Source organism: Pan paniscus, chromosome 7 (assembly GCF_029289425.2).
Source record: "Pan paniscus chromosome 7, NHGRI_mPanPan1-v2.0_pri, whole genome shotgun sequence".
Taxonomy (NCBI): domain Eukaryota; kingdom Metazoa; phylum Chordata; class Mammalia; order Primates; family Hominidae; genus Pan; species Pan paniscus.
In genome coordinates, this window is record NC_073256.2 from 118547845 (window position 1) to 118562847 (window position 15003).

General features: G+C 40.0%; 1 protein-coding gene across 5 annotated transcripts; it reads right to left on the reverse strand.

The window, feature by feature from the left end:
- Positions 1 to 241: 241 nt before the first annotated feature.
- Positions 242 to 7300, reverse strand: ZNF706 (zinc finger protein 706). Of its 5 annotated transcripts, none has more exons than XM_034966430.3 (4): positions 7161 to 7300; positions 2922 to 3058; positions 1303 to 1410; positions 242 to 550 (listed from the first exon to the last, which is right to left on the reverse strand). In XM_034966430.3, the coding sequence occupies exons 2-3, from the start codon at positions 3054 to 3056 to the stop codon at positions 1315 to 1317; spliced, it is 231 nt and encodes a 76-aa protein (XP_034822321.1). In that variant the 5' UTR covers positions 3057 to 3058; positions 7161 to 7300; the 3' UTR covers positions 242 to 550; positions 1303 to 1314. The 5 variants fall into 5 exon arrangements, with proteins under 5 accessions (XP_034822321.1, XP_034822320.1, XP_034822319.1 ...); XM_034966429.3 differs by lacking the exon at positions 7161 to 7300 and adding an exon at positions 6896 to 7033; XM_034966428.3 differs by lacking the exon at positions 7161 to 7300 and adding an exon at positions 6742 to 6876.
- Positions 7301 to 15003: the final 7703 nt, after the last annotated feature.

Here is a 15003-nt window from a genome sequence, read left to right on the forward strand (position 1 = left end):
ACATAACCGCAATATACTAAGGCAGCAGATAAGTCATTTTTCACCTAGATCATCAGCTGCCCATAAAATCGTATGCACAATTTTAATGAATCAGTCTGCTCTAGTTTAACTAAGGAACCTGCCACTGAGCAGAGAAAGGGATATAAGAATTGCACTTGCAATTCTAGCTGATGAATTCATTAGATTTTTATAAGGCAAATAATGTGGAAAGTTAGAACAGAATTTCTAAAACCATTTATCCTGTGATGTCGTAAATCAAAGTACTATTTTATTAAATGAGTTATTTTACACAATATGAACATCAATATAATTACAATTGTAAAAAAATTTTTTATAACAAGGATGGACTGATTTTCATATTTCCAAATCAGAGTCAACTGTACATTTACACAGAATTGTCTTTGCATGAAGCCCAAAAGGGAACAGCATAAAAATGAGTGTTTCTGTAGCCCCTTTATTTTTGCTGATCAACAGTTTGTTAGAAAAGCAGCTGCAGGTATGTTACCTAAGGTCTGAGACAGTAGAAGAGTCAAAGGTGTCGTGAATTCACCTATAAAACATAAGCAAAATTTTCAATGAATGTTACCATTGCACAAATGCAACTTATATGCATTTCAAATAACTAAGAAGAAACACTATGAAGATAATATCTGGTAAACTTGTCAACTCGACTTTATATACAGAACTCTGAAGAATTTATTTTAAAAAGAAAGAATTCTGAAACACACAACGCACCCACCACCAACTCCACTATTTAGGGGGAAAAAAATCCAACCAAATGTAATGTGTAAAGTGATAACTTTCAACCAACAAATTTATAAACAAATTTATATAGCACATATCTACATCTACATTTTGCCCTATATTTTAATACTCAGAAGCTTTGCTAAGGGGATAGGTTGGGGGAGAAAAAAAAAGAACCTCTGCTAAGTACTATAAGTAAACTAATTGTAAAGAGGTGCTCAGGAACATTGGTGTACATTGTTTTTAGAGGGAAACTCTCAAATAACTTTGTAATCACTATTTTCTTTAAACTGATAAGTTCCTTCCATGCTTTGATCAGAGATGGCTAGCATGTACTCATCTCCCCATTTTTGGCTACAGTAGTAAAAATGTGGATGTTTCAAAGGCATTGAAAGGAAATAGTCTGAGAAAAAGGGACTTTTCAGTTACACATTAACTTAAAAAGGGGAAGCAATAAAATCTCAGAAGGCAGAAATTAATTTCACAATAAGTGAAGACAGTTTTGGTCTTGTATACAACCCTGATATTAACAAACCAATAGAAAAAGAGGTGAGTTACCTGTAAACAACCTTATGCCTGAACATCAGCTAATTCTGGAGGAAGTGGAGTCTTAGGATGCTTGCTCTCAAAGTGCTGCTTGAAGGTCTTAGGGTCTGGCATTTGTGTCTAACAAAAAAATTGTGCAAAAGAGAGCTAGACTTTATTTATAAAATAAAAATGTGTTACTTTTTAGAATCCTGAACCTTCTCAGGATAGACAATTATCCCAAAAACACCTTTAAATTCCTACAACTTAGTGACTGGCATATGAAGAGGGACTTTGTGGTAAAGAAATTCCTAACGTTCCCACATTTCACCTATAAAGAAAGGTAGGTCACATAGAATGTATTCTGCTTATCTGATTAACAGCAAACAATAGGTAACATTTACTGAACCCTTATTATATTAAGCATGTTACCTTAATTCCCACAGAACCTTCAAAGTAATCTTTAGCTCCTACTAGCATCATTTTACCTGATAAGGAAACTAAAACCCAGAGTTTAATTTGCCCAAGACCTTATTTTAACTTAGTACTAGATATGTGACCTCTCAAATACTATACTATACTGACTTCCCTTGGCAAGAACCTTCAATTATTTATTCTTAACCCATTAAATTACACAAAATATGAAATAAAAGTCTGTGGTTTTGAGTTTTTAAATATGTGTAACTACTCTACCACATTTAGATTAAGGTATTTCTTCATTACTAGTTGATTAAAATTTGCACCCTGCCTCTTTCCAAACAATCACAAGCTGCTCAATTTCATTATTTTGAGTGTATATGTAGTGTACTAACTCCACTATGGTTTCCTTTGGTACTGCCACTCACTAACTTCAAGGGTAATGAGCTTAAACAAACAGGCAAGAGGCTCTGATTTGGAATTTCAGAAGTACTTCTTTGAGAGGCAGTACAGTAGTGGTCCAGAGGGTGGACTCTGGAGCTGAACTGCCTGAGTTCAGATTCCAGCTCTTCTACTAACCAGCTGGGAGACCCCACACAAATTGTTTAATTTCCATTAGTCAGTTTACTCTTCTGTAAAATGAGAGCAATAAAAGTACTTTATCTTATAGGGTTGTTATGTGGATTAAATAGGTGAATACATGTAAAACACCTGGCTCTATGTGTGGCATATGGTAAGCACTCAAAAGTAGCTGTTATTATTACAGTTCTTCAAATCTAATACAACACATTAATTCTAGGAAAAGCTCTCAACGTGATTATACTCTATATGGTTTTACAGACATCCTAATTATAAATTTAGTGAAGAAAAAAACCAATTATATAACTAGAGGTATACTTACTAGCATATTATATAGCTCTAAGAGTGTAGAGTTATATGATGTGCTAGTGAAGTGTATTATATGCCCTTATGAAGACATCTTTATTTTACACGAGGAAAGCAATTTTGTTTTGTTCACTCTTTTTTCCCAGCACCTAGAGATTTTTGCCTGGCCACAGGAGCCATTCAAAAAATATTTGTTGAAAGGGTGAATGAAAATAGATACCTAAAATAATCAGCTCTCAAACCTACTATTTCACGTAAAGCATCTATTTTGCCATGGTTTCAAAATTTTAATCTATTCAAACCAAAACTGCCCACGGGAGAGCTGTATCTTTCAATTCAATTCCCCTTACCCTACAGACAGTGCAGGTATATATTAAGGCAGCTTTGGCAGCAGCCTTTTGGTCATGTCCTTGTTTCTTCTTTTGTCCAGCTTGCTTTTTGGCATTTTTCTGCTGAGACTGAATTTTCTGCTGTCCACGAGCCATATCTAAAAACAGAAGGTGAAGCATTAGAGTGGCTTATTTACTCTAATACAGAGTAATCAAAGCATAAGAACGTTCTTAGAATTGAAGCCTTAAGTTTTATAGAAATATCTGGCAAATAAAAATTTATAGGTATTAAAATTCCCACATGTAAATGCTACAAAAGTATCAATTGACACAACCCTGTGGAAAACTAGTTGGTAGCTGTTTATTCTATGAGCCAGCAATTCCACTCTTGGTATATACCCAATAGAAATGCAAATGTTATGTACACCAAGACATGTACAAAATGTTCTGAGTGCCCATTCCAAAACTGGAAAAAATCTGAATGCCCATCAATAGTAACACGGATGCACAACTTGTATACATATTTTTATAGTATTTATACAACGGAATACTACCCAGCATTTAAAAAATTGTGGCCAGGCGCGGTGGCTCACGCCTGTAATCCCAGCACTTTGGAAGGCCAAGGCGGGTGGATCATGAGGTCAGGAGTTCAAGACCAGCCTGGCCAAGATGGTGAAACCCTGTCTCTACTAAAAATACAAAAAAAAAAAAAAAAAAATTAGGCAGGCATGGTGGTAGGCACCTGTAATTCCAGCTACTTGGGAGGCTGAGGTGGAGAATTGCTTGAATCCGGGAGGCGGAGGTTGCAGTGATGCGTGATGGCACCACTGCACTCCAGCCTGGGCGACAGTGAGACTCTGGTCTCAAAAATAAATAAACAAACACACAAACAAAAAATTGTTACAAGTAACAACTTGGTTGTATCTCAATGTTAAAGGAAAGAAGCCAGTTGTGGGGAATATACATTATTTAAAGTTCAAAACAGGCAAAGCTAATCTATAGTGAAAGGGGTCACCTTGGGGGTTATGGGTAATGACTGGGAAGACAGGACATGAAGGGGACTTACGGGGTTCTGAAAATGTTCTTGAATCAAGTGTGTTTACTTATAAAAATTCATTGAACTGTACACTCAAGATTTATGCACTTTACTGTATGTAATCTTCACAAGTTTACTAAAAAAGTTTAGCCCCCGCTATCATTTACTTGATCACTCTGCAAAAGTAATTTCCCTTCCCAGTATTCATTGTGACTTGCGATTGTGATTTTTATAACTTTAAGAGAAATAAAAGCTGTCTGTTACTCCTTCTAAAGGAGACCTCAGAAATAGGTGGAAACTGTTTTCTTACTTAGTTTTCATAAAACTACTGTTATTAATTTTTTTAAAAAGTTGGTCTTGCTGGATTGCTGAACAAATTATAAAATGAGATTATCAGCAAGCCACTAATTCCAGAAGTTTCTTTGCTCTCTAGACGTTAGTTCCCATTTGAGGGAATGAACTTGGTTAAGAGGGTTCTTTTACAAAGCTGAAAGATACCACTTTTTGTTACCGATGATCTGACGTGAACCCAAATGGATTAAAACAAAAAAAAATCAAGTCACTGAAAAAAGTTACTTTTACTTTTCCATTTAAATTAAAGGCTTTTATTCGACCACACAAGTTAAACCTGCTCATAAAGTCTATCATGAGTCTCAATTGCTTTTTAAATATATCAAAATTGGATCCTAAGTAGAATTCATATATATATAGTTTTGACTAGTACTGTAACTGAATGTAAATCATTGCAGGACAGGAACATACAATGGATTTGTATCAACTTCACCAGGGAAGGGTGCTAGCTTCTTCTGACTAGGACCATAATTAGTTAATGGATATGAGGTCAAAGCATTTCATAAAAATTACTGAGCTCCTCCTGTTCCCCAAAAAAGGAAACTAAAAAAATACACTGATTGGAGAAGTTCCCACTAGCATTAAAAAAATGAACTGAAAGTCAGATAAAATATAAAAGAGGGTCAATGCTTTTCAGGATAGTCAGCTGACTATTTCAACTGAGGAAATATGGGGTTTTCATATAAGGGTAGCATACGAGCCTAATACATTTTCGTAATTGAAAATGTTTAGCGTGCTAGCCTAATATGAGAACCCTATTCCCACCAAACAATGGTAAATATTACCAGCTGTTATCAGTCCTTGAAGACTAAGCTTCCATTTTTGCTTTAAAAAAATTATTAATTCTAAGCCAAATGGCACATTTTTAAAAAAAGTGTATTTAAGTCCGATGTTACCGCAAGCTTACAAACCTATTCCCATGGAAACAGGTTTGGATACTTATGTATTATTTGGACGACAGTAGTCACGTGATCAGCCTTTATGTATACCAATGTTTTGCAAGGTTTTTTGTCTCAATGTCTTACTATCAGGACCTTGTAACAAAATAGCCAGTCTTCTCACACATCTTAACTCTTCGACACAATGTATTTTATGTATCTTAATACAATGATTTTGTGGGAAATCTTGTTTTATGTTAAAAAAAATCTTCAAAAATGGTAAGCCACTAATTTCAGAAGTTCCTTTGCTTTCTAGAAGTTACTAGCTATTTTGATATTTCCATGTTGTGACTCGTACAAAGCAATGTCATTAGACACACAAAATTATTTTTAACTTTTGCACTTAGGACTTTCCCTAAAATATAACATTACACAATAGATTCAACCCATTTTCCATTGTCACCAAACAGCAACCAAAAAGACCGAAGAGACTTAATAAAGACAGTAGTCACTTGTTCTTATTCTGAAGACAGAAAACTTAACACCAGGTAAAGGAAATGGAATAAAATAAGCTAAATGCATGAGGTAGGCCCCTAACTTCTGACAACACGCCCCATCGATTTCCTTTCTGAAAGCAGAAATTCAAACGAACCAACCACCTGCTTTTGGACAGCTCAACTTAGGACTTGCTCTCAAGCCAACACAATTTTCTACAAAATCGTAGGCAGCTACAACCGCTCCTTGATTAAATGCGACAAACTGGAGGGAAAAAGTCACTTACATATACCTACATGCTGGTTTTTAATGCAACTCTCAGTGTGGTTTTCCGAGGGGGCTGCAAAGAGGGAAGTAGTGGAAGAAACGAGTTCTAAAATGAGGCGCTCTCGTAGGAGGCAACAAGTAAGCTCTGCCCCAAAGCTCCTTTTAAAACCAACACAAATGAGTAACAGAAGAAAAGGATTTTGGGTCCAGGAAGTAGGCTCATTCTCCATAACCATCGGAAAGGAAGAGGCCCAGGCAGCGCTCCACATCCTGACCCTAGCTTTTAACACCATCGTTTTGGGGAGAGGAGAGGAGGAACGCACCCAGAGTGAGGTCTCCACCCAACACTTCTCCGACCCCAGCTTCAGCCTGGCGCACCTTCCTTCCCAAACCCGCCTCTCCCGCCTCGGAGACCCCCTCCTCCTCCCTGCCACCAAAGGCCACGCAGCCCCCATCTAGCCAGTCCTCACGGACCCTGGACCAAGACGCGCCTCCTGGAGGCCGAGACTGCCCGAAACCCGGCCCCTGCGTCCACCGGGAGCGCCACACTCTGGCAGCCGACCGGCGGTTGTCGCCGGGGGTAAGGTTACCGCTCCGCTTCCGCGGCTGGCCTGCGACCCGGCCACCTGCAGGGCCTGGCAGGCGCCCGAACTCACCCCCTTTCCGCGGCCCGCCCCGGGCCGGGCCCTGCCGCCCCCCGCGACCCCTCGCGACCCGCGGCGAGTCCCACGGTCCCCACCGCCCCCCGCTGGCCGGCCCCCGCCCCGTTTCCCGGGCGTCCCGCGGCGTCAGCACCGCCCCCGCTGCCGCTCACCCGGGCCGGGACAGTCTTGCGTCGGAGAGACAGTGCAGCGCGAGAGGGCCGGGAGAGGACGCCGGAGGGAAAGGAAGGGGGAGCGCGGCCAGCACCGCTTGGGCCTCCTCCACCCGCTCAGGAGGGGAAACACGAGAGCCGGGAGCACAACAACCTCGCACGCCCGCCGCCGCCGCGCGCCCGCCGCCGCCTCAGCCTTAGGGGAGGCCACTACGCCTCGTGCCCGCGCACGCCGCGCCGCTCTCCTCGGCGCCCCCGCCCCGCCTGCTCCTCGCAGCCCCGCCCATGTGCCTTTCTGCGGCTGCCTCCTTCTGGCCCCCACCCCGCTCGCACGCTTGCGCCCTGGCTGGTCGCGCGGGCCAATGGCAGCGCGCCCCTATTACATAAGCGCGAGGGGGCGGGTCCTGGCTGACACAAACTTCAGGGGACGTCGCCTTCTGTCCCCAGGCGCCCCTCCTCTCCGGCGCGCTCGGTCCGGGCGGCTTCTTCACCCAGCCCTGGGAGCCACGTGATCCCGGTCCTGGTTGGTGACCGGGCCGCGGCGTGTTTCACAAGTCGCTCGCTCGCTCATCCACTCGGGCGGCGGCCGGGCCTCAGGCGCTGCGCCCCTTTTCCCGCTCCTCCCAGGCTGACGCGCCCGTCTCGGCGCCGCCCTCTCGGCACCGACTGAGGCGCTGGCCCGGGAGCGGATCGCGGGGCCGCGGTGGCTGAGTCACATTCCCGGAGCCCCGCCACCCAGGACACCGCGGCCCCGGCCCCCAGCGAGCCCGGCGGCCCAGCGGCTCTGAACGCGGACGCACAGCCTTTGTTCTTTCACAGCCGCCCTTTACCTCACTCCCTTGGAAACCCCAGGTGTTTTCCCAAGCTGGGGGCTTTTAGTGAGTTCAAGATTCAAGCCTAAGTCGTATTAAAAATTGCTGGCTAGGCCGGGCGCGGTGGCTCACGCCTGTAATCTCAGCGCTTTGGGAGCCCAAGGCAGGAGGATCACTTGAGCCCAGGAGTTCCAGACCAGCCTGAGTACATAGCGAGACCCACGTCTCCACAAAAATAAAATGAAATAAAATAAATAGTGGAGCATGGTGGCCCGCGCCTGTAGTCCCAGCTACTCGGGAGGCTGAGGTGGGAGAATCGCTTGAGGCCAGGAGGTGAAGGTTGCGGTAAGCCGAGATCGCGCCATTGCACTCCATCCTGGGCGACTGAGTGAGACCCTGCCTAAAAAAACAAAACAAAAAAAAGAAAAAAAAATTGCTGGCCAGGCTTCCCAGAGGGGTTTAGTTTGACTGCTAACAATATACGGTACTGAGTTGCTAATCCTTCGGGGAATGGTTAAAGTTCTTTGCGCGCGCTCTCTCTCCATTTACAGGCAGTGGCAGCAAACTTTCAATATCTGACAAGAGCAATGGCGATTATAACCATGATTAAAATTGCTGAATATCTGGAAACAGTACTTTAGACATCAGCTTTATTGTGCATACTTACCCCCGACCCCCGCCACATTCGTTTCTAATTAGAACTACTAGTGACAAAGGAGGAAAAAAAAAAGGGTTTGCATTGGCTGTTCTCACCTTGCCTGTAGTGCCGTTTCCCAAGTTTGCGTGGCAGTGCCCAGGAAATGTTGGCTGAATATTAGTATATCCCAAATGACTTGGACTGGGCTATAGATACCACAGAATTGTTTAAACTAGCCAGGAAGGAGTTAGCTGCCTATTGCATTTGAGTGGAGAAAAATACGAAATGAAACATGGCATGCAGTGATCCGGGTGTTAAGTTCTCCCTCTTCATTCTCATTTCAGCTTCTCTCACCTTCACTTTTTATGCTCTGACTTCCTTCTTGCAGTTTTAAATTACTCTCTAGTCCTAGATTGTAAGATTATTTTCATCAGGGAATACGCAGTATGTTAAACATAGTAGACATTGAATAAATGGATATTGATCAAATGAACCGAGTATGTCTGAAGAAAGCAGCTTTTAAATTGACATATCATGAAGCTCTAGCTTAGTCACTAATAGTCACTGTAACCCTAATGATTGTGTTAATCTGGCTGATAGAGGGATGGGTGCTTGTTGGCCCTAGAAATGGGAACTTCAAAGATCTGTGTTTATCTAGCCATGAATGACAGTAGACAGTGGAAAGGGACAGTGAAATTTGTGTGGCAGAGATATGTCTTCTTAACTAAAGAGGTGACTCCTATTGTGAAGTAGGTTAATATGTCACTCTTTACCATGGCCTAGATGAAATATGTATTCAAGCTAGTGTTTCTTAAGTTTTTGAGTCATAACTCCTTTGAGAATTTGGTGAAAGCTATTGACTTTGCCCCCAGAAAGTTCATGTACTTATCATGTAACTTACCCTCATAGGTAGTGTTTCTTAATCTCAGCACCGTTGAAATTTGGGCTGGATGATTCTTTATTATGGGGCTCTGTGAGACCTGGGGATTGTAGGATGTTTAGCAACATCCCTGTCTCCTACCTGCTTATCCAAGTAGCACCTCATCTCCAGTTGTGACAACTAAAAATGTCTCCAGACATTGTGAAATGTTCTCAGGGGGTCAAAGTCTCCCCTGATTGAGAACCACTGCCTAGAGGATATGGCATAATGGTAACTTTATGTGATGGTTAGGGAATTTGAAAAAAAAAAAAAAAACAAGGAATGGATAAGATTCAACATCTGTGAAGTGACACTCAGTAAATGAAAGGCGGATGAATTAGCATTACTACCAGCTGGTGTCCTACTTATGTTATAGAAATGTGACAGCAAATGTGATATGAACTCCTTGGAAGCATTTTTATACACATTGCTGGCTTTAATTGTGAATGCTACAGTAACTCTCCTGACTGTTTTTCTTCTTCTGCCTTTAGACAATTACCCAAGGTTAAGATGCAATAAACATGTGCCTATTTTCTATCCAAAATCTCAATCAGATTAAAATGCTTCTCTAAAGACCTGAAAGGCTTATTTGTTTATTTGTATTCATGTAGGATTTGGGGGGATGAAAGAATTGGTGATTAATCAACATATTATTTTCCCAATAAACAGACTATTCTGACAAATGTTTAGTGGCAAATAATAGCAACAGCAATAATGGCAACAATAAAGTTAGAACAGAAATGGATTTATTTTTATTTATTTATTTTTTACCAGCTCTTTCTCTTTCACTTGCTTCTGCTTGTTGAGATTTCTCACACATGCAACCTAGATCATCTTGTCTTCTTTATATTCTTTCCCCAAAGGAATCTCATTCACTGTTGTGCCTTTAAATAGCAAGCTTCAGGTGACCCCCACATTTCTATCTCCAAATTGACATATCCAAATGCCTACTACTCATCTCCCCTCTGATGTCTTATAGACATTCACATTTAATAGCATATTGTATTGAGTCTAAGGAGCCATTAATTGTAAGTCACATTTATGTCCACTAAGATTAAAAAATACTGCCAACTGAACTATGACAAAATGCTGATATCCTTGATTCTAAGATACAGCTTGATTTCAGAGACTTTAAAAATAGGCTTAAAAAATAATGTGATTTACTAGAATAGCACCAAAAAGAATAAAATACTTAGGAATTAACTTACCAAGAGAAGTGCAAAACTTGTATTCTAAACTCTAAATAACATTGTTGAAAGAAATTAAAGACCTAAATAAATGGAAAGGTATCTTATGTTCATGGATCAGAACACATTGTAAAGATGGCAGTAATTCCCAAGTTGATCCACAGATTCGGTGCAACCCCTATCAAAATCCTGTCTGGTATCTTTACATAAGCTTATTCTAAAATTTATATGGAAATTCCAGGAGCCCAGAATAGCCAAAACAACCTTGAAAAAAGAACAAAATTGGAAGATTCACATTTCCCAATTTAAAAACTTATTACAAAGCTATAGTAATTAAAACAGTGTGGTACTGGAATAAGATTAGACATATAAATCAATGAGATAGGATTGAGAGTCTAAAAATAAACCTTCATATGTATAGTCAATTGATTTTCAACACAGGCACCAAACAAATTCAATGGGGTAAGGAGTCTTCAGCAAATATTACTGGGATAGCTAGATATCCACATGTAAAAGAATAAAGTTGAATCCTATCCTCATACCATATACAAAAATTAACTCAAAATGGATAGAAGACCTAAATGTAAGTGCTAAAACATAAAAGTCCTAGGAGAAAACATAGGAGTAAATATGTATGATCACGGGTTAAAAAAGCTTTTTTTTTTTTTTTTTTTGAGACAGAGCCTTACTTTGTCGCCATGCTGGGGTGCAGTGGTGCAATCTTGGCTCACTGCAACCTCCACCTCCTGGGTTCAAGAGATTCTCCTGCCTCAGCCTCCCGAGTAGCTGGGACTACAGGCACACGCCACCATGCCCAGCTAATTTTTGTATTTTTAGTAGAGATGGGGTTTCACCATGTTGGCCAGGATGGTCTTGATCTGTTGACCTCGTGATTCACCTCAGGTGATCCACCTGCATCAGCCTCCCAAAGTGCTGGGATTATAGGCATGAGCCACTGTGCCAGGCCAAAAAAGGCTTTTTAAGGTATGACACCAAAAGCATTAGTGACAAAAGAAAAAAAAAACAGATAAATTGAACTTCATCAAAATTAAGATACTTTGTGCTTCAAAAGATGCCATTAAAAAAAAAAAGACCACCTACAGAATGGGAGAATATGTTTGCAAATTATATATCTGATAAATGACTTCTATCTAGAATATATAAAGAATGCTTACAACTTCATACTAAGAAAGCAAATACCCAATTAAAAAATGGGTGACAGATCTGATTAGATACTTCTCCAAACAAGATGCCAAAATGGCTAATAAGCACATGAAAAAATGCTCACCATTCTTAGTCATCAAAGAATTCAAATCAAAATATGAGATAGTATTATACTTCATACTCACTGGGATGGCTGTAATCGAAAAGACAGATGATAACAAGTATTGGAGAGGAGGTGAAGAATTTAGAAACAGTCTGGTGGTTTTCCAAAAGATAAACATAGAGTCATCATATAACCTAACAATTCCAATCCTAGATATATATCCAAGAGCAATGAGAACATACGTTCACACAAAAGTTTGTACATTTTAAGCAGCATTATTCATAATAGCCAAAAAGTAGAAACAACCCAAATATTCAGCAGGTGATGAACTGAGAAACTGTGGTATAGCCATAAAATGAAATATTATTTGGCCATAAAAAGGAATGAGGTTCTGATACATGCCTCAACTTGGATGAACCTTGAAAATGTTATGCTAAGTGAAAGGAGGTCCTTCCTTCCTTGAGCCCCCATCTGAATGAGGAGTCCTTGTACTTTTCATCCTTTGAATTTATCATGCAATATTATGTATTGTTTCATGCAATGTTTTACATATATATGTATATATAATGTATATGTGTATATATAATGTATATGTGTATATATATAAATTTGTAGAATTTCTCCTTTCCATTTGATTCCTAAAACAATAACCTGTAACACCTGTGCTGTACTTACTATCTACCAGGCACTGTTATATATGCTTTATATATTTTGATTCATTTAACCTTCTCAACAACTCTTATGTAGCTGAGGTACAAAATGGCTAAGTTATCTAAGATTACACAGCTAGTAAGTAGAAAAGCTAAGATTTGGCTCCTGGCAGTCTTTTTCCTGAGGCTGAGCCGTGGTCCTGTGTACACTATAAGGGTGGTTCTGTATCTGTTCTTTTTATCCCTGTGTAGCCTGTATTTAGCATAGCATCTGGCATGATGTAGATACCCAATAAATATTTGTTGAATGAATGTAAGTCTGAATGATTCCTTTAAACTCGGTTAGGAGACCTCCTAGGTATCACAGATTATGATGTACTTCCCTAAAAATAGCAGTTATCTCACTGTGTTGTACTTGCCTGTTTATCCATAGAAGATGAGCTCCCTCAGGTCCTGAGTTATGTCTTGTTAACCAGCATCTAGTACAGTGCCTGGCACCTAGCACGTAGTTAATAAGTATCTGTAAATGGATGAAATAAGAGAGTGGATTGTGAATGAAATTACAAGTATCAGTGACAATCCGTGAGGCCAGTATTTGAAAATGATTACCCCTGCCATCCAGTTAAAGATAGAGGCTTGAACACATGCATTTACCTCTACCCTTTGTTGGAATCCCACTAAAAATAATGGTAAAGGAGTTTATAAGAAAGCATAAACTCCTTTACCATTGAAGAAAAGAAAACAGAAGAGAAGAATGTAGCAGAATTTTGGAAGCTGCAAAGTAAGTAAACAAGTGGTAACTGATTTAGGAGAGAAGAGGGTTTCTGGACTGAAGGGGCAGCAAGCATGAGTGGGGGTAGCAAAACGGAGGACTAAATGAAAATTTAAGTTGAATGTTGAGAGACACTTCACCATCTCAGCTCTGAGAATGGAAACAGACAATCTTATACCTCCAGCCAGAAAACTGAAAGAGTTTTCTTGGGGATTAGAACCCAACTCAATGGAAATACCTAAAGATACTGATACTTGGGATTGCCCAATAAGACAGCACAGCCAGGTAATCCTGCAACGAATCCCATTTTTGAAAAGTGGCACCTGCATGTATCAGTCTTCCAATCAGATGTCTAGTGCCCTGTTCTTAAATGTGAGCACACAGCCAAGGATAACCAAACATTTGAGGAAAACCTCTTATATGAAACACAGAGTCCCCAAACTTGCAGAGAAAAAAGCAAGAGAAAACAAACCATGCTGGGAGAAGAAAACTTCAAGAGAACCATCAGAGAGACACGAACTCACAGAGATGATAACATGGTGCGTCCTGGAAGCTATTTTAAAATAAAGGAACAATAAGAGAAAACAACTACAAAAAAGATACTGGAAAAGTTTATCTCATCTGTCTGTCTGTCTGTCTGTCTATCTAACTACCTACCTACCTATCTGCTAGTAGAAATGGAAACTCAAGAAAGGGTGGAAGGTAAAATTAAGAAAATATCCTAGAAAATTGGCTCTTGAACAACACAGGTTTGAACTGTGTGGGTGCACTTATACGTGGATTTCCTACTGCCTCTGCCATCCCTCAGACAACAAGATCAATCCCTGCTCTTTTTCCTCCATCTCAGCCTACTTAATATGAAGATCATGAGGATAAAAACCTTTATGATGATCCACTTTCACTTAATGAATATTAAATATATTTTCTCTTGCTTACGATTTTATTAATAATATTCTTTTCTCTAGTTTGCTGTATTGTAAAAAATATTTGTATAACACGTATACAAGATATATGTTCATTGAGTATGTACATTATTGGTAAGGCTTCAGGTCAATGGTAGGCTATTAGTAGTTAAGTTTCTGGGGAGTCAAAAGTTACATGTAGGTTTTTGACTTTGTGGGGAGATTGGTGCCCCTAATCCTTGTATCATTGATGGTTCAACTGTAGACTGAAAAGACAAAGAGTTAGAAAATATGAAAGAAAAGACAATAGAATTAAAGGGTAATTTCAGGAGACCCAATATTCAACTAATAGAAATTCCAGAACAGAAAAACTAAGAGGAAATTATTTTTTAAAGAGCTATTAATAACCGAATTGCCAGCTGAAGGCCCCCAAAGAGTGCTAGTACACTGGATGGGTAAAACCCACACCAAGGCACATCTAAATGAAATTTCAGAACACTAGCAATAAAGGGGATAGCCTATAAGCTTCCAGAGAGGAAAAAATAAATTAGTTTCATCGAAGAATTAAAAACCAGAATGTTTACTGGTTTTCTCAACAGCAATATTGAAAATTAGAAAACAGTAGAGAAAGATATACAAGGTGTCACACTATTTACCTCCTGGTCACCCTTCCTCACTGAACTTATTGAGGGATATGGGCCACCAAAGTGAGGGAGTAAAGGAAGTGGATGATGTGGGCTCCATCGCAAGAGAGAGATGAAGGAAATATGCAAGAAGAGAATGAAGGTCCCAAGATGGCAGCCTAGAGAAGCCTAAAGACCAACCAGTATAGTTTTTGCTGAAGAAATTTCAAGTAAATGAAATTTATAGGATACCTCCTGTGTATGAATTTATGGAGAGCTTTTATAACTTGGATCGAATTTGTAATAAGAACCTTTAAAAAAGCAAAGCATAAACAAAACAATTATCAGCTACTGGGAAGATTAAATGTTGTGAAAGAAATACAAGTTAATGATAGTGTATTACATGGCTCAGCAGTGACTAGCATTTACATAATGATGTAAATATGAATCAAACCACAGTTCTAAATGCCAATATAACTTTATTGGGAGGATA